This window comes from Emys orbicularis, chromosome 2 (genome assembly GCF_028017835.1).
Source record: "Emys orbicularis isolate rEmyOrb1 chromosome 2, rEmyOrb1.hap1, whole genome shotgun sequence".
Taxonomy (NCBI): Eukaryota; Metazoa; Chordata; order Testudines; family Emydidae; genus Emys; species Emys orbicularis.
The window spans coordinates 113,365-131,722 of record NC_088684.1 but is presented as its reverse complement, the minus strand read 5'-3'; the positions used below and the strand labels follow the sequence as shown (position 1 = coordinate 131,722).

General features: G+C 46.5%; 1 protein-coding gene across 1 annotated transcript in view; it reads right to left on the bottom strand.

Moving 5' to 3' along the window:
* Positions 1-439: 439 nt before the first annotated feature.
* MAPK15 (mitogen-activated protein kinase 15) overlaps positions 440-18,358 on the bottom strand; it is a 77,907-nt gene continuing 59,988 nt past the window's right edge. Inside the window, exons 11-14 of the mRNA XM_065399794.1 lie at positions 14,917-15,211; positions 7,349-7,503; positions 1,066-1,227; positions 440-664 (exon numbers count right to left, since the gene is read on the bottom strand). Of these exons, the coding sequence (XP_065255866.1) occupies positions 440-664; positions 1,066-1,227; positions 7,349-7,503; positions 14,917-15,211 (837 nt within the window). The remainder of the gene's footprint in view (positions 665-1,065; positions 1,228-7,348; positions 7,504-14,916; positions 15,212-18,358) is intronic.

Genomic DNA, 18,358 nt, shown 5'->3' with positions numbered 1-18,358 from the left:
CCTGCTCCTCTCCAAAGTTTGGATTCAGTGAACACAAACAGATTGAGGCCAATAGAGATGGACAAATCAGCCTGGATATATCTAACAACACAAGCCAGTAGCAGAATAAAGCAGCTTTCTGTAGCTATCCGTGATACTGAATATGAGGAATAGTATGTAAAGATAAACTGTGCCTACAGCGTTGTATGGAAACAAATGATGCTGTGTCCCCTGCCTACCTTGTGTCTTTGCACAGGCTTGAGAAGTTAAATGGATCAGAATGCCAGACCATTCTTGCTATCTTGCTCAGAGAAAGTGGCACTGTGCCCCATATGGTGAGTGCAGACAGTACTTCTCTAGCATTTGGGGTCCTGCCAAATGCCTGGGAGTGGGGTTGTATCCCAGCTGTTTGTTCCCTACAGGGCCTGTGGATGGGTGGATTAGGCTGTACTCCACTTGGTCAGTGCTGGTGCGTATTCAATGCTGGTGCCTGTTGGCAGGAATTTGATATTGGAAGATTCTGGAGTGCAGATTTACAGATGGTCCCATAGGACTGGGAGTAACTGCCCATCGATGCCTTGGGATCTCCAGCAGCTCCCATATTTGCTGTGACCTGAAACATCTTTTTACTGGACTTCAGAAGAGGGTGCGCATCCCTGCTGGGAAACTGTGGGTTCCTTGGATTCTGTGTAAGAAAGAAGAGCGAAGACAGCTCAGGCATCCTAAATCAACTCTTCATTCAGAAACAAGGGGTTTGGGAAATGGAATGGTCTGGGGAGTGGGACAGATTCTGGCTATGCAAAGAACGAGTAGGGCAAATCCCAGAGTGTGGAGGAGAAGGGGCATAGGGCAGAACTGTCCAGAAGGTGAAGGAGAGAAGGTTGTAAAGGAGAAGGGGTGCAGGCTGAGCTCACAACATGGAGAAGACAGTGGGGATCAAACAAGATATGAAGAGTCATAGACTATGATCACAAAACTGAGAGCAGGATTGAGCCTGAGTTTGAAGGGAAAGGCGTACAGCTATAGGTACATTGTGCAGCACCAATCAGCCACTTGAAATGGTGAAAGGCAAATGCCTATACTCACTAGTCTGGTACTGGCTGCTGTCACCCCAACCATCATGGGAGAGTCCTTCCTGGTCAGGTGATTGTGGATAGCAGCTTCCTGTGCCTGACTGGATAGTGAAAACGATCTCTGGTTGGATACGGACTGACCTTGAGAGTCAGGATCTTTTGGCACTTGCTGATCCTGGAGAAGAAAGATATCAGTGACAGGGCTGAGCAGCACTGTCTAGCAGCCCCTGGGACTGGGAGAAGAGGATCAGTATTCTGAAAAAGAAGCTCTTCTCTTGCTATCATCACGAAACAAGTGGAATTTCTTGCCAGGCAGGATTTTTTAAGAGAGTACATCTGTGGTTTTCACATCTGGGGTGATCACCTCCATTTACATTTCTTTCTCAGGGCGGCTAACCATTTCTGTACCAGTGCAAGGGAATATGCAGGGGTTAACCCTTCAGAAACTATGTTGCTTCTGTTCAAACTCTCTTCTACTTTTGACAATGAGCACATGCAGAGGTGTTGGACATATATATGCACCAAACACACATTGTGTTAACTAGCACTTGGTATCTAATTCACCAGCAGAAGAGAAGGTTACTCACCTTGTAGTAACTGAGGTTCTTCGAGATGTGTGTCCCTGTGGGTGCTCTACTCCAGGTGATGGTGCACCCTGGTGCCGTTGATCGGAGATCTGTGGTAGCAGTGCCTAGTTGGGACGCACGCGCCCAGCTGTTGTCTCGGGGCATTGTTAGGGTCTGACTGTGCACGTGTGTCCTGCACCCCCTCAGTTCCATCTCTACTGTAGAGTTGTCTGATTCATACGCCAAAGTAGAAGGGAGGAGGGTGGGTAGTGGAGAACCCACAGGGGCACACATCTCAAAGAACCTCAGTTACTCCAAGGCGAGTAACCTTCTCTTCTTCTTCGAGTGCTGTCCCTATGGGTGTTGCACTCCAGGTGAATGTGAAGCAGTACCCACTATGGTTGGTGGGACTTTGGAGTTGCGTCACTGATAACAGTAGACAGTACTGTGTGGCCTACTATGGTGTCTGCTGTAGTGTCCTGTGTGATAGCATAATGTTTGGCAAACATGTGGTCTGATGCCCATGTGGCCGCCTTGCATATGTCGGTAATAGGTACATTTTGCAGGAATGCAACGGATGTTGACATCGCTCTGGTAGAGTGTGTTTTGATGCCCTCGGGGGGTTGAGTAATCTGGGTCTGATAGCAGGACTAAATGCATTCAGATATCAACTTGGAGACTCATTGCTTGGAAATAGCAGCACCCTTCAATCGTTCGGTAGTGGACACGAATAGTCTAGGAGATTTACGGAATGCCTTAGTTCTGTCCAAATAAAAGGCAATTGCACATCTGACATCAAAAGTGTGACCAGATGTCCCGATTTTATAGGGACAGTCCCGATATTTGGGGCTTTTCTTACATGGGTGCCTATTACCCCCCAACCTCTGTCCCGATTTTTCACACTTGCTAGCTGGTCACCCTAGACATCAAGAGTATGTAATGCCACTTCCTGTGGGTTCTTATGAGGTTTGGGGTAGAATGCAGGTAGGTGTATTGGCTGATTGAGATGGAAGGTGGACGCCACCTTGGGAAGAAATTTGGGATGGAGTCGCATTGTAACCTTGTCTTTAAAGAAAATTGTGTAGGGAGGGTAGGCCATTAGCGCGTTTATTTCCCCTACCCTTCTTGCCGACGTTATGGAGACTAAGAAAGCTACTTTCATGGACATATGTAGTATGGAGGAGGTAGCCAGTGGTTCAAAGGGAGGTTTCATGAGACCTCGGAGAACTAGGTTCAGATTCCAGGTAGCTGTGGGTAGGTGAATCTCAGGGTAAAGGTTTTGAAGGCCTGTGAGGAAGCATTTTATGGTGGGGTGGGTGAAAACTGAAAACCCGTCCAGCGTGTCATGGAAGGTATTAACTGCCGCGAGGTGTACTCTGATAGAACTGAGCGATAGTCCGTCTTTTTTTAGTTGTAAGAGGTAGTCCAAGATATCAGGGAGAGGTGCACTGTTGGGGTGGCAAGTTTCTGTTGGAGCACCATATGGAGAACCGTTTCCACTTTTGCAGGTAACTCTTACGAGTGGAGTCTCATCTACTGTGCAGGAGGACATGTTGGACCTGCTCCGAACAAGCTAGTTCGTGGATTTGGAACCATGAAGGAACCAAGCCGTCAGATGGAGCTTCTGCAGTTGTGGATGGAGAATCTGACCGTTGCCCTGGGAGAGCAGATCCGGTCTGTTGGGAAGAATTCTTGGAAGGCAGATGGACATGTGCAGCAGGTAAGGATACCTTGTCTGTCAGGCTGGGGCAATAAGTATGACCCTGGCCTTGTCCTCTTTGATCTTGCGCAAGACTCTGTGTATCAGTGGGGCTGGTGGGAAAGCGTACGAGTGTCTTGTTCCACGGAATAAGGGACGCGTCTTTGAGGGACGTGGTCCCAAGTCCCGCCCTGGAGCAGAATAGATGGAATTTGCAGTTTTGTGTTGTGGCAAACAGATCTAAAGATGGGGTGCCCCAGTGGGAGAAGAGCTGTCGCAGTATCGTGGGGTGTAATTCCCATTCGTGTTCTTGTGAGAAGTGTCTGCTGAGTATGTCAGTGGTAGCGTTCTGACACTCAGATAGGTAGGAAGCAGTGATCTCTATGCTATGTTGTATGCACCAATTCCATAGTTGGATGGCTTCTGTGCACAGGGAGTGCGATTGCGCTCCCCCCTCCCCCGTCTGTTGATGTAGAACACGCATGCTATATTGTCTGTCAAGACTCAAATAGATTTGTTCCTTATGATTGGGAGAAAGTGGAGGCAAGCATATCTGACTGCTCTGAGCTCTAGAAGGTTTATGTGTAGATGCGTCTCTGACAGGGACCATCTGCCTTGTGATGTGTGATCTCCCAGGTGTGCTCCCCAGCCTATCAGGGAAGCAGCTGTTGTGAGCATGAGCACAGGGGAATTTTGATGGAAGGGGACACCTGTGCATGTTTCCTGTTTTTGTCCACTATTGTAGGGAGACTAATACCTTTGCTGGAGGAGTTAGCATCATGTGGAGGCTGTGCCTGCTGGGTTTGTATATGGAGCTGAGCTAACCCTGAAGGCACCTCATATGTAGTCTGGCATATTTGACCACGAAGGTGGTGGCTGCCGTGTGACCAAGAAGCTGCAGGCATGTTCTTGCCTCCACTCTGGGGCAAATGGATAACATGTGTATGAGGTGTGTGACAGTGAGGAATCTGGTGTGTGGAAGTGAGGCTCTGGTCAAAATTGAGTCCAGATGCGCCCTGATGAACTCAATTTGCTATGTGGGTATCAGGGTGGATTTTTGGAAGTTTATTTGCAGGCCTGGACTGTGGAAAAGGGAGATTGTAAAATGAGTGGCCTCTAATGTCTTTTCGTATGATCGGCCTTTGATGAGGCAGTTGTCTAGGTAGGGGAAAAGTATAATTCTGTGTTTGTGTAGGTGGGCCACCACTACTGTGAGTCTCTCTCTCTCTCTATCACACCAGAGAACACTCTCGGTGCTGTGGAGAGTCCGAACGGTAGCACTCTGTATTGGAAGTGGTCATGTCCTACTGTGAATCGCAGTGTGCTGGGTGAATAGATATATGAAAATAGGCATCCTGTAGGTTGAGGGCTGAGAACCCCTTGTTCCAGCACGGGTATTATTGTGCCCAATGTGACCATCTTGAATTTTTATACGCGTACGAATTTGTTCAGTCCTCGTAGGTCACCATCCTCTGCCTTTCTTCTGGGTCAGGAAATAGTGAGAGTAAAACCCTTTCCCCCAATGTTGTGCCAGTACAGGGTCCACTGCACCTAGCTGTAGAAGATGAGTCACCTCTGCTTGACGTAGTTGCTCGTGATAGGGGTCCCTGAAGAGGGACGGGGAAGGGTGGGTGGGCATGAAATGAAAGGGATGGAGTAGCCCGATTGTACTATTTCCAGGATCTAGTGGTCCTGTGTTACCAGTTGCCAGACATGGTGGAAAAACTGGAGGCAGTGGCCAAATGGGCAAGTAAGCGGTGATGCCAAGGGATGGTCGCACAGACCCCCGACCAAGGCTTAAAAATTGTTGTTTGTTTCCCGATGTGTGGGATGTAGTTAGTTGCGCTTGGTTTTGTCTGTGCCTGGGAGGTCTGTTGAGGTTCCTCCCATTATCATACGATCTCGACTGGGGCCGGTGATATTGTTGAGCGCTGGGCATCTGATAAGATTGATACCGTTGCCTCCTGGGGAGGGAAGGGTATATCCCAGTGTGTACGGAGTGGCCCTGGGGTCTTTCATGGTGTAAAGGACTTCATCAGTTTTTTTGGAAAAAAGTTTATCCTTATCAAAGGGAAGGTCCTCCACTTTGGTTTGCAGGTCTTTAGGGATGCCAGATGAAGACAGCCAGGAAGATCTGTGCATCACTACTGCGTTTGCGGTAGTACGGGCTGCTGTGTCGGCCATGTCCAGGGATGCTTGTAGCGTCATCCTAGACACCAGTTGACCTTCGACGACTGATTTAAAATCTGATCTTCTGTCCTCTGGGATATGGGAGGTTAAGTCAAATGAGAGGGTGAAGCTGCGTTCCTGGTCGGTTCCAATCTGGTAGGGGAGAGTGAGGGCGAGTGTTTACTTGGGCCCGTCTCCACTGGTGGCTGCAGGGATTTCTCTATAAGAAGCATTTTCAGCCGCAGGTCTCTGTCACAGTGAGCCCTGGCTTTCAGTCCATTGCACTTTGCGGGGACGTGTGTCTCATCTAGACACTTCACTGACAGTGAGTGTCCATCAGACTGAGGCATAGACTCATTGCAGGAGCCGCATTTGTTTGAATCCAGGGGACCCCAGCATATGACTGCCTGGGGCGGAAGTCTCAGTGGGAGACGAACTTGAGAGAAAAAAAGTTTCGTTTTTTTTTTTGCTTGTTTTTTAAACTAACGAACAATGAATAACTAGTCTAAAGGAAGGGAAAGAACTGGGATATTTCTAGCTAGCTATTTCTTCTTGTTTCCTTCAGTGACCAGGGAAAGAGGTTCAGCACTGCCCCATGTCCCATCTTCAGCCGAGGACAGTTGAGAAGGAACGGAGGGGGTGTGGGACGTGTGTGCACAGACAGACCCTAACAACGCCATGAGACAACAGCTGGGTGCGTGCATCCTGACCATGCACTGCTACCGAAGATCTCCGATCAACGGCACCAGGACGCACATCACCTGGAGTGGAGCACCCACAGGGACAGCACTCGAAGAAGAAACATCACCTCTGCCTAACTTGTGGCAGATCATTTTAGTCACCAGCTGGACTCTACATGCACAAAAGGACGGAAAATCACAAAGCTGCCTTCTAAAGGTGTCTATTCACTATTCTCCTCCTTCTCAAGAGGAATACGCTCATGGACACTAGAAGAACAGCTGTTACTTCACATCTAATCTTTGTGAAGTCACTATTAGTCACTGCTTCAAAACCTGCTGTAAAAACACTGGATCTTAGGGATGGAAAATCCTTTGTGGGGCATTCAGTTCTTACTTATGCTAGCAAAAACTCTATAGCCAGCCTTCTCTTCAATGTCCCTGATAAAGGAAACATCAATCTTCTGTGTGGACACAGTGGGATTATTACCCACTGTGATAAACTCAGGACAGACAGCTGCAAGCAGGGGGTAGAAAACAGTCCCAGAAGGTTAAAAGGCCCTCCTCCTTATCAACTGAGAAGGGGTTACTAGAGAATCAATTAGGATCAGCTGAGAGGGAGTTACCTGAGGTCAATTAGGAACAGCTGATTCCAACTAAGGGCTGCCTGAGACCTTTTTAAACCCTCCCCTGTTGGGAGAAGAGGGGGAGAAAGAGAAGGAGTCATGCTGCCAGTAGGTTAGGAGCAGCAAGCCTCACCAGGAGGGGAGGCTGCACTCCCTCCCATAAGGGAGAAAAACAAGCCCAAAAGACTGGTGGTGAGAAGGAACGGACTTCCCCTGTGCAACCAAGAGGGCCTGTTTTACCCAAGCCTGTCTCATCAAGGCTAAAAGCAGCGGAGGCTGGTGAGACTGAGAAGGTGCCTTGCCACACCACACTGTGCAGACTGTCATCTGAGAAACAGTTCCCACAGACTCTCCATATGTCCAATGGAATTGCAGTACTTACCTCAGTCACAAGAAGCCCACTGACTGCTTTCAGCCCTTCTAACTGAGCAAATCACAGTCCAACCTGACTTCCCCTTGGAAATTGCACCAGAGTGGAAGGCAAGTAAAAACTCATTTTCCCCCACAGCAACTTGGATCCCTGCGAACAGTAAGACTGGTCCTGTGTGATGCTACTCACATTATAGGGATTCTGTATGCTCGTTGCAGGTGGTTGAGCATTCATATTCATCCATGTGATCTGTCTCCCATGTTTCCTATTGATGGAGGAAGTTCTCTGATGCTGAGGGAGCGGTGCTGAATGGTTCCTGGCCATTACAACAGAACCCAGACTATCTGCAGGAAGAAAGAACATGTGTGTGAAGCATGGCTAGAAAGGGTTAAACATCCTGCAAAATAAATAACCCTCAAAAGACATGTGGGGAGATAATGTTTATGTTTTTACATATGTATGAGTAGGGTCATGTAATCAACAGTCCCTGTCTCTGCTGTATTCTGATAATTCAGAGGTCAAAAGAATATCCTATCATTTAAATGAATTGTAAACATGGGATAGCTCTGTATTCATCTCTCTTTGAAATGTATAGCAAATAATCTGTGAATGGTGGCGGAACATGCAAATTGCCTTATGTTAATTCTATAGCTAAGTACCCAGTGATGGACCTCCTTCAAAGTCATGCTAATTACCTTCTGAACGCCAACTTGTCAAAAGACATGAAATTGTATAAAAGATCCTTGGGTCCTGATTCTGTTCATCTCGTATCTGCTTAGGCTTCATCGGGGAAATTTGAGTTGCAAGACTGAGGTCCCAGTTATGCTGGTACACCCTGAATATGAGATTTGGACATTGGACTATAACCTAGGAACTATTTCTGAAAACTCTTTTCAACTACAAAGCTCACCATCTCTGCTATGAATCTGAATCTTAAGAATTGAACTCATGTCTGTATGTATATTGATCTTTTAACCATATTCTCTTGTTTTTTAATACATTTTAGTTTAGTTAATAAAAATTGGCTGTAGCATGTATTTTGGTAAGATCTGGAATATTCAATAATCTGGGAGGTAATGTGTCTGATCCTTTGGGATTGGTAGAACCTTTTCTTTTATATGATGAAATAAGATTTACAGAAATTTTCATCATATTTGACGTGGATACCTGGATGGAGGCCTGAGGCTGGATCACTTTAAGGGAACTGTGTTGTTTGGATTTCTGAGTAACCAGTAAGGTAATAAAGAAGCTGTTTTATGCTGGCTTGGTAAATCTAAGTATTGGAATATCCACCAGCTTTTTGGGGTTTGTCTGCCCCATTTTTTTGCAGTGCACCCTAATTGAGTGACCATAGCTAGCTCCCCACTAGGACACCAGTCACAACGTGATACAGAGAAAGGAGGGAGAATTAGAGTGAGAAGAATGAAGGATGAAACACAGATGGTAAAGTTAGAGCCAGGTTAGAAAGGATGAAATGGACAACAAAAAAGAACCTCATAGAGAAACAGAAGAGAAGATAGTAAGCGGGGGAGGGAGGGGAAAGAGGTGCATCTCATACCTTCTCTCCTACAGGGAAGGAAAGAGCAAAGGTGGAAGAAGCAAAGGGATGGGAAGAGAAAGGAACAAAAACCCTTGAGAAAGTGTTTAGTAATTGGGTGAGCAAAGATTGAGAACTCATCCACTTTGTGGTGGAATGCTGTGATTGACGTGAGATGTACTCTGATCAAGCTAATGGAGAGACCTAATTTCTTAAGTTCCAGTATATAGTCCAGTACTATTGGTAAAGAAGAGGAAGTCACCATAATTTGTCTATTCTGGCACCATGTATGGAACGTCTTCCATTTGTGCAAGTAGGTATTTCGAGTAGTACATCTTTTGCTGTTTAAAAGAATGTCCCTTACCACCTCAGAACAGATCATTTCATTGTCTCGTAACCGTGGAGTAGCCATGCCTTCAGGTGGAGTCTTGCCAGGTTTGGGTGATGGATCTAGCCTGCATCCTAAGACAGGAGATGTGGTAGAAGGAGAAGAGTGCGTGGTGGGCACACAGCCATCCTCGTGTGGTAAGGAAACCATGTTTGCCTGGGCCACATGAGAGCTATCAAGATGACTCTGGAGTTGTTGGTTCTGATCTTGTGTATGACTCTGGATAGAAGAGGGGTTGGGGGAAAGGCATTAGAGGTGCATCCCATTGGAGGAGGAAAGCAGCTCTTAAGCAGAAGTGTGGGCACTTGGCATTTTGGGTTGTCGCAAATAGGCCTATAATGTCTGAATATGCTTTGTAATACTTTGGTGTTCATTTCCCACTCTTGGTCCTAGGAGAATTTTCTGCTCAGGGCATCTGCAGTGGTGTTTTGGCATCCTGGTAGGTAGGAGGCTGAGATGTTGATGTCATGGCTGATGCATCAAGTCCATAGTAGCCTGGCTTTTGTGCAGAGGGAGTGTGACTGTGCCCCTCCTTGTCAGTTTATATAAAACATACAAGTGATGTTGTCTGTCAGAACCATTATGGCCTTGTCCCTGATTGCGGGTAGGAAGTGTGAGCATGCACTGCGGACTGCCTGCAGCTCTAGCAGGTTTATGTGTAGTGTTGATTCTCATGGGGACCAATGGCCTTGGATCATGTGGTTGTGCACGTGTGCCCCACAACCAAGCAGAGAAGCGTCTGTTGTGATTATCATTGATGGAAGGGCCTGTATGAAGGGGACTCCTGTGCAAATGTCGATTGGTTGAATTCACTAATGTAGAGAGTATTTTACTTTGGCTGGCATTGTAAGACATTTGTTTATGCTATGTCTGTGTGGAATATACACTGTCCTGAGCCAGCCTTGCAGGCATCGCATGTGCAGTCTGATGTATTTGATGACAAATGTCATCGCTGACATGTGGCCTAACAGTTGGAAGCAGGTCCTGGCTAATGTCTGTGGGCTGGCTTGCTTTGTGTGATTAGATTGAGTAGAGTGATAAAACTGTGTCGGGGCAGTGAGGCTGTAGCCTCTAGAGATTTGAGGTAGGCCCCTATGAACTCCAGTCTCTACACAGGTGTGTGGTGATTTTTGTTCATTTATTTGCAGACCTAGATATGTAAAGAGAGCTACTAGCTTTTGGATAGCTTCCAGTGCCTCTTCTCCAGTTGATGCTTTGAGTAAGCAATTGTCCAGATAGGGGAATATTATGATCCCTTGTCTGTGGAGGTGGACCACTGCCACAACTTTTGAGAATAACCGTGGGGCAGTGGATAATCCGAAAGGGAGTACTTTGTACTGGAAATGAGCTATTCCCAGAACAAACCTCCTGTGTGAGGGATGTATCGTTATGTGGAAATATGCATCCTGGAGGTTGAGAGCTGAGAACCACTTTCCGCTTTCTAGTGCTGGAATTATCATTGCTAACGTGACCATCCTGAATCGTTGGGTTCTCACAAATTTTTTGAGTCTTCTTAAATTGAGAATGAGCCTCCATCCTCCACTTTTTTTCTTGGTTAAAAAATAGTGGGAGTAGAAATCCTCTCTGTGTTCTGTTGATATTGGTTCTACTGTGCCTCAGTGTATAAGATGTTTGCGAGAAGGGTCCCTTAACAGGGACAGGGAGGGAGGGTGGGTAGGGGGGATGAAGGTAAATTGGATGGAATAGCCAGTCTCGATCTCTAATACTCAATTGTCTGACATGATGGTCTGCCATGCTGGGAGGAATGGGGTCAGATGGTCTCCGGATGGATGGATGGTTGTGGATGCTTCCAGCACTTGTAAGTGTGGGAGTTATCTTGGGCCCCTGAGGGAGGTTGTTGAAACGCAGAAGGCTGGGAAGGGAGTGGTCTGTGTCTTGCAGGCCTCTGCCTTTGCAGGTCATATTGCCTCTGAGAGTGTGTATAAGGCACAGATCTATATCTCTGCATCGAATAATACTTCCCCTGTTTTTTCTTGTATGTGTAGGTGTGCATATGCCCAAGGATCTCAGAGTTGCTCTAGAGTCCTTCAAAGTGTGAAGGAACTCACCTGTTTTGACTGCAAACAGTTTAGGACTTTCGAATGGGAGATCCTCGACAGTTGATTGTACCTCTTTGGGAAAAACAGAGAAGTGGAGCCATGGTGATTAAACGTGCCACCGTGTTTGCACAGTCCAGTGAAGCTTGTAAAGCTGTGTGAGCTAGGAGCTGACCCTCAGATATAAAAGCTTTAAATTGTTCTTTATTGAACAAATGCCTGAGGACAAAAAAGTCAGACAGATTTGAATAATTTGAGTGGTTGTATTTGGCCATTACTGCTTCATAGTTTGCGATCCTAAACTGTAGAATCGCTGAAGAGTAGGCTTTGCGCCCAAAAAGATCCAACCTCTTCCAGTCTCTGTCATATGGGGTGGATCTGGAATGGTGTTGTCTGCCCCGCTTGTTCTCGGCCTCGACCACTACAGAGTTTGATGTGGGGTGTGACAATAGGAATTCCATCCTGTTGGAAGGGACATAATATTTTTTATCCGCTCCTTTTGCAGGTGTGCGGAATTGTTGCTGGGGTTTGCCAGATGGTCTTGACTGGGTCCATGACAGCCTCATTTATTGGGAGGACAATCTTGGAGGAGGTTGAAGTCTGAAGGATGTCCAGCAACTTATGTTAGGACTCCGCCACTTCTTCCATCGGTATCTCCTCTGAATCTGCAATCCTCTTAAACATTTTCTGGAACTATTTCAAGTCATCCTCTATTAGGGTGGTGGAGGCATGATAGCTTCATCTGAGGAAGAGGATGAAAAATTGGCAGTTGGTGCAACTTCCTGATCTCAAGTGTCCTCTAATTCCTTCACTGCCTCTTCTGGAGGTTCAGAGGATCCAGGTACAGAGGGTGAAGCAGAATGCCTTGCCCTTGTCCTAGGTGGACTGGGAACCTTAGGGTAGTGTTGGCATTATGCTGTCCATGGGTCCCAGTAAGACCACTGTAGTGAAAATGGCATGGGTGTCTATACCAGCCTTGAGTCTTGTGTGGTACCCATAGTGCTCTGGTGGACCTGGTCTGGTAGCTGTGTGGACAGGTGAGGAGTGATGGGAGGAGTGGATTTCCCCTTCATCATCATCATCCTCGCCACTGGATAAAGAAGAAGCTGATCTGGCTGGTGTGGTAAGTTGATTCAGTACCGAGTGTGCTGGAGTGAGGTCAGTACCAAGGAGTGGAGATTCCAGTGCTGAGGCAATCAGAAGATCCTTGTGGTGGAGAAATTGCTGTGGTACCAAGAGCATCGGTACTGAGGAAGGTGTTGTCAGCAGTACTGATGCCTTTACTGCAGTTGTTGGTGCAGAGGGTCATGCGCGATGCGCTGTAGAGGCAGAAGGTGATGCCATAGACTGTAGCACTGCCGAGCTGCTCGATGCCGCATGTTTGAGTGGCACCGGCGGTACTGAGGCAGGGACTGTAAGTTTCCATTTAGTGCCTCTTTCCAAGCCAGCCCACTTAGGGTCTTTGGCTCACATGGTACGCACGGTACCAGATGGTCCTGTTACCTCAGAGTTGGATGGTCTTGGTGCGGTCGGCACTGATGGGGTCTGACGAGTCGGGGAACGCTGCTTTTTGGTGGATTCCCAAGGAGGGGAGGTCAGAGCCCACTTCTTCATTGCCTTTTTGGCACAGGACTCCTTCCCCTGAGAGGGTGGAGGGAAACCTCTGTCAGATGCTGCCATGGGAGACAGTTGTCCAGGAGGGGTCTGTGATCCTATATAGGACGTGGGGCACAAGGACTTCTCCATCATGAGAAGTTTTATCTGTATGTCTCTCACCTTCCTGGCATGGGCTTTCAAATTGTGGCAGTGGGAGCACTTCTGAGGAATATGTGTCTCGCCAAGGCAGCGGACACCCTGTAAGTGCCTGTCAGACACCAGGATTGAGGATCGGCAAGCGAGGCAACATTTAAAACCCAGAGAGCTGGTCATGCCCCTCAAAGTAGAATTTCTCCTATGAGGGAGGGTATCCTAATAACTGAAAATTAAATTCCTAAGATAAGAAAAAAACATTAGGAAAAAAATAAACAGGGAAGAGGGGAAGTAAACTAAACTATTAACTAACTATTGGTTAACTAACTAGTATTCTAAAGTTAAAACTAGAGAAAGATAAAGAACAGAGGCATTGCTAAGTGCTTCAGCTCCAGCAGAGGGCGGTAGAGAAGGAACTGAGGGGGGTTGGTTGCACAGTGCTATTAACCGCCAGAGGCAGCACAAGATGGGGGCAGCGTATGTGCAACCCAACCAGGCACTGCTACTTAAAATCTCCAACTACAAGCGCTGGGGCGCAGACTCACCTAAAGTGGAGCACCCACAGGGACATTCCGTGAAGAAGAAGGGTGGGATTCTTTGTTTTAAAGTTTTTAATAAGATATGGCCTCCATGCTAGGCTGAAGATAGTTTGTTCTTCTGTAACAGGCTTTGGCAGGTTGGGTCTGAGGCCATGTCTACACTACTGGATAAACTGGCACTGCTGCGATCAGTGCAGCGGTGTCGATTTAGCGGATCTGGTGAAGATACACTAAGTCGATGGCAGAGCACTCTCCCGTCAATGTCTGTCTGTATTCCACCTCCCCGACAGGCGGAAGCTATGTCGATAGGAGAGTGTCTCCCATCAACATAGTGGGGTGTAGACACTGCTGTAAGTCAACCTAAGTTAAGTAACTGAAGTCGACGTAACTTATGTAACTGAACTAGCATAACTTAGACTTACAGCGTTCGTGTAGACCAGCCCAAATAGATAAATCAGGCTTACGGGAATCACTGGCTATCATTACTGTGCTCTGGTTTGGTGATGATAGCTTAGATCTATTAAATATGTATGTAACATTAGCTTGAAATGCCTTCAATTAACTCTGCTGTATTCCCTTTTATTTTGTATTTGTCACCCTCTTTTAATTCTTTTGTAAGAAGATAATTTGTACTGAAAAATTCTGTATATCCTTAATAAAAAATCAGTAACTAACCTTTTACTAAACTATAATAAAAGAGTGCCCATTCAATGTTCCAGGTGCCCTTGCCAGTCTTTAAAAAATATATTAACAGACCGATTAGTTATCCCAGATCAAATCAAATAACCCAGCGACAAAAATTAATTGGTCTGTTCACAATCCTCCCCAGAGTCCTCTATCACGACTACCAGGTCTACCCAACACCCAGCTCCTCATGAGCAATGGTAAAAAGGCAGGCCTTGCGTCATACCCTGAAAGCTAACAAAGATGGGCTGTTACAGCCCAAAGGAAGGAGTTCCAAAGACCTAGGAACCCTAAAAAGAATGCCCTTCCAGCTGTTCCTTCTCTTATACTGATGGGGCTTTGACTGCAACCAGGCCATTCTACTGGTATGTGATTTGAGAATGGAAATAGTAGAAAAAAAGGATTTTGGGGAGGAAAGAAATTGTTTAACAGCCAACAGAATTATCATCTGAGTCTTTACTGATAAGTCTGTGATTCTTGAATGAGTATTTGGTGTTCTAAATATTTGAGTATGGAATTTCAACACCCAGCACTTCTCCACAAAAGTGTCAGTATAAATCATTCCCAGAAGGGAAAATTAACACACACACACACACACCCCGATTGGAAATTCATTTGTCTTGATATTCTCTATGCACTGTCTTCTTGGTGCAACTTCCCTTCCCCCTTTACAGTCACCATCTCATGTTGCTCCTGTAAATTTCACTTGTTTCTATCTCCATCCTTAATCCACTACCTACTCTTCTCTCCCTGTCCTTAGCTATTATGTGCAACACATTCTAATTCAGGAGGTTGGTACGTACTCTGAACAGTGGTGTGCGTTATGGGGTTGTAAAGCATGTTGATTTTAGGTCTCTGGCAGAGAGTTCCTGCTAAACCCTCTCTCTGGCTGGAAACTTCACCAAGTATTGTAGGCCCTGCAGGCACATGTGAGCTTTTCATAAGAGTGGGTCTTGGCTCTTTCTGATCCCTGATGGTAGAATAAGGCACAGAGCTGGTGTTTGGAAGAGATGGTTTGAACTGAGATGGACTTGGTTGAAGATTCTCTCTCTGGATTTGTTTCTGTTGACGGTTATTTGCCTTTCTTTCCAGAATCATCTGCAGGAACAAGACGCTGGTTAGATTTAAAACCTATAAACATGATTAAGAACATAAAGATGGCCACATTCGGTCAGACGAATGGTCTATCTACCCCAGTAGCTTGTCTTCCAAAGTGGCCGGTGCCACATACTTCAGAGGGACTGAACAGAACAGGGCACTTTATTGAGTGATCCATCCCGTCATTCAGTTCCCGCTTCTGGAAGTCAGAGGTTTAGGGACACCCAGAACATGAGGTTCCATCCCTGATCATCATGGTTAATAGCAATTCATGGACCTATCCTCCATGAACTAATCTAGTTCTTTTTTGAACCCTGTTATAGTCTTGACCTTCACAACATCCTCTGGCACAGAATTCCATAGGTTGACTGTGCATTGTATAAAGCAGTATTTCCTTATGCTTCTTTTAAACCTGCTGCCTATTAATTTCATTTGGTGACCCCTGGTTTGTGTTTCATTTGAAGGGATAAATAACACTTTCACTTTCTCCACACCATTCATGATTTTATAGACCTCTATCATAACCCCCCCCCCCCCCCCCAGTTATCTCTTTTCTAAGCTGAACAGTCCCAGTCATAAGAACAGCCATACTGGGGCAGACCAAAGGTCCATCTAGCCCAGTGTCCTGTCTTCCGACAGTGGCCAATTGCCAGGTGCCCCAGAGGGAATGAACAGAACAGGTAAACATCAAGTGATCCATTCCCTGTCGCTCATTCCCAGCTTCTGGCAAACAGAGGCTAGGGACACCATCCCTACCCATCCCGGCTAATAGCCATTGATGGACCTATCCTCCATGAACATATCTAGTTCTTTTTTGAACCCTGTTATAGTCTTGGCCTTCACAACATCCTCTGGCAAGGAGTTCCACAGGTTGACTGTGTGTTGTGTGAAGAAATACTTCCTTTTGTCTGTTTAAAACCTGCTGCCCATTAATTTCATTTGGTGACCCCTAGTTCTTTTGTTATGACAGTGGTCTCCAACCTTTTTACGCACAAGATCACTTTTTGAATTTAAGATCAACCCAGGGTCTACCCTCCCCCTTCCCTGAGGCTCCGCCCCTTCCCCAAGGCCCCACCCTGCTCACTCCATTCCCCCCCTCTCGGTCACTTGCTCTTCCCACCCTCACTCACTTTCACCGGGCTGGGGTAGGGGGTTGGGGAGCAGGAGGGGGTGCAGGCTCTGGGCTGGGGCCAAGGGGTTCAGAGTATGGGAGGGGGATCCAGGCTGAGCCTAGAGCAGGGGGTTGGGGTGCAGGAGTGAGGGGTGCAAGCTCTGGGAGGGAGTTTCGGTGCAGGGGGTCATATGGTCACACTGCACCTAATCTCATAGAATCCACTGGACAGTTCAAGAATTTTACCTTTTATTAGTGTCATTTTTGGTTTATATATCCAAAATCCTTTAGGGATTGTCACAAATCAGTCTAACATTCTCAACTGTGGGGTGTGCATTGGTTGAGCCTGGGGCAGAGTGTTAGGGTACAGGTGAGGGGTGTAGGCTCTGGGAGGGAGTTTGGTGCAGGAGGGGGCTCTGGCTGGTGCAGGGGATTGGGGTGCAGGAGAGGGTCAGGGGTGTGAGCTCTGGGAGGGAGTTTGGTGCAGGAGGGGGCTCCGGCTGTTGGAGATACTTGCTGCAAGTAGTTGCAGATCAGCTACATACCATTGTAGGCAGGCTCATCATACTATCCCCTCCATAATCTTATCAAGCTGTCTTGAAGCCAGTTAGGTTTTTGCCCCCATATCTCTCCTTGGAAGGCTGTTCCAGAACTTCACTCCTCTGATGGCTAAAAACTTTCATCTAATTTCAAGCCTAAACTTGTTGATGGCCAGTTTATATCCATTTATTCTTGTGCCCATGTTGGTGCTTAACTTATAGATTCATAGATTCTAGGACTGGAAGGGACCTCGAGAGGTCATCGAGTCCAGTCCCCTGCCCGCATGGCAGGACCAAATACTGTCTAGACCATCCCTGATAGACATTTATCTAACCTACTCTTAAATATCTCCAGAGATGGAGATTCCACAACCTCCCTAGGCAATTTATTCCAGTGTTTAACCACCCTGACAGTTAGGAACTTTTTCCTAATGTCCAACCTAGACCTCCCTTGCTGCAGTTTAAGCCCATTGCTTCTTGTTCTATCCTCAGAGGCTAAGGTGAACAAGTTTTCTCCCTCCTCCTTATGACACCCTTTTAGATACCTGAAAACTGCTATCCTGTCCCCTCTCAGTCTTCTCTTTTCCAAACTAAACAAACCCAATTCTTTCAGCCTTCCTTCATAGGTCATGTTCTCAAGACCTTTAATCATTCTTGTTGCTCTTCTCTGGACCCTTTCCAATTTCTCCACATCTTTCTTGAAATGCGGTGCCCAGAACTGGACACAATACTCCAGCTGAGGCCTAACCAGAGCAGAGTAGAGCGGAAGAATGACTTCTCGTGTCTTGCTCACAACACACCTGTTAATACATCCCAGAATCATGTTTGCTTTTTTTGCAACAGCATCACACTGTTGACTCATATTTAGCTTGTGGTCCACTATAACCCCTAGATCCCTTTCTGCCGTACTCCTTCCTAGACAGTCTCTTCCCATTCTGTATGTGTGAAACTGATTTTTTCTTCCTAAGTGGAGCACTTTGCATTTGTCTTTGTTAAAGTTCATCCTGTTTAACTCAGACCATTTCTCCAATTTGTCCAGATCATTTTGAATTATGACCCTGTCCTCCAAAGCAGTTGCAATCCCTCCCAGTTTGGTATCATCCGCAAACTTAATAAGCGTACTTTCTATGCCAATATCTAAGTCGTTAATGAAGATATTGAACAGAGCCGGTCCCAAAACAGACCCCTGCGGAACCCCACTCGTTATGCCTTTCCAGCAGGATTGGGAACCATTAATAACAACTCTCTGAGTACGGTTATCCAGCCAGTTATGCACCCACCTTATAGTAGCCCCATCTAAATTGTATTTGCCTAGTTTGTCGATAAGAATATCATGCGAGACCGTATCAAATGCCTTACTAAAGTCTAGGTATACCACATCCACAGCTTCTCCCTTATCCACAAGACTCGTTATCCTATCAAAGAAAGCTATCAGATTGGTTTGACATGATTTGTTCTTTACAAATCCATGCTGGCTGTTCCCTATCACCTTACCAC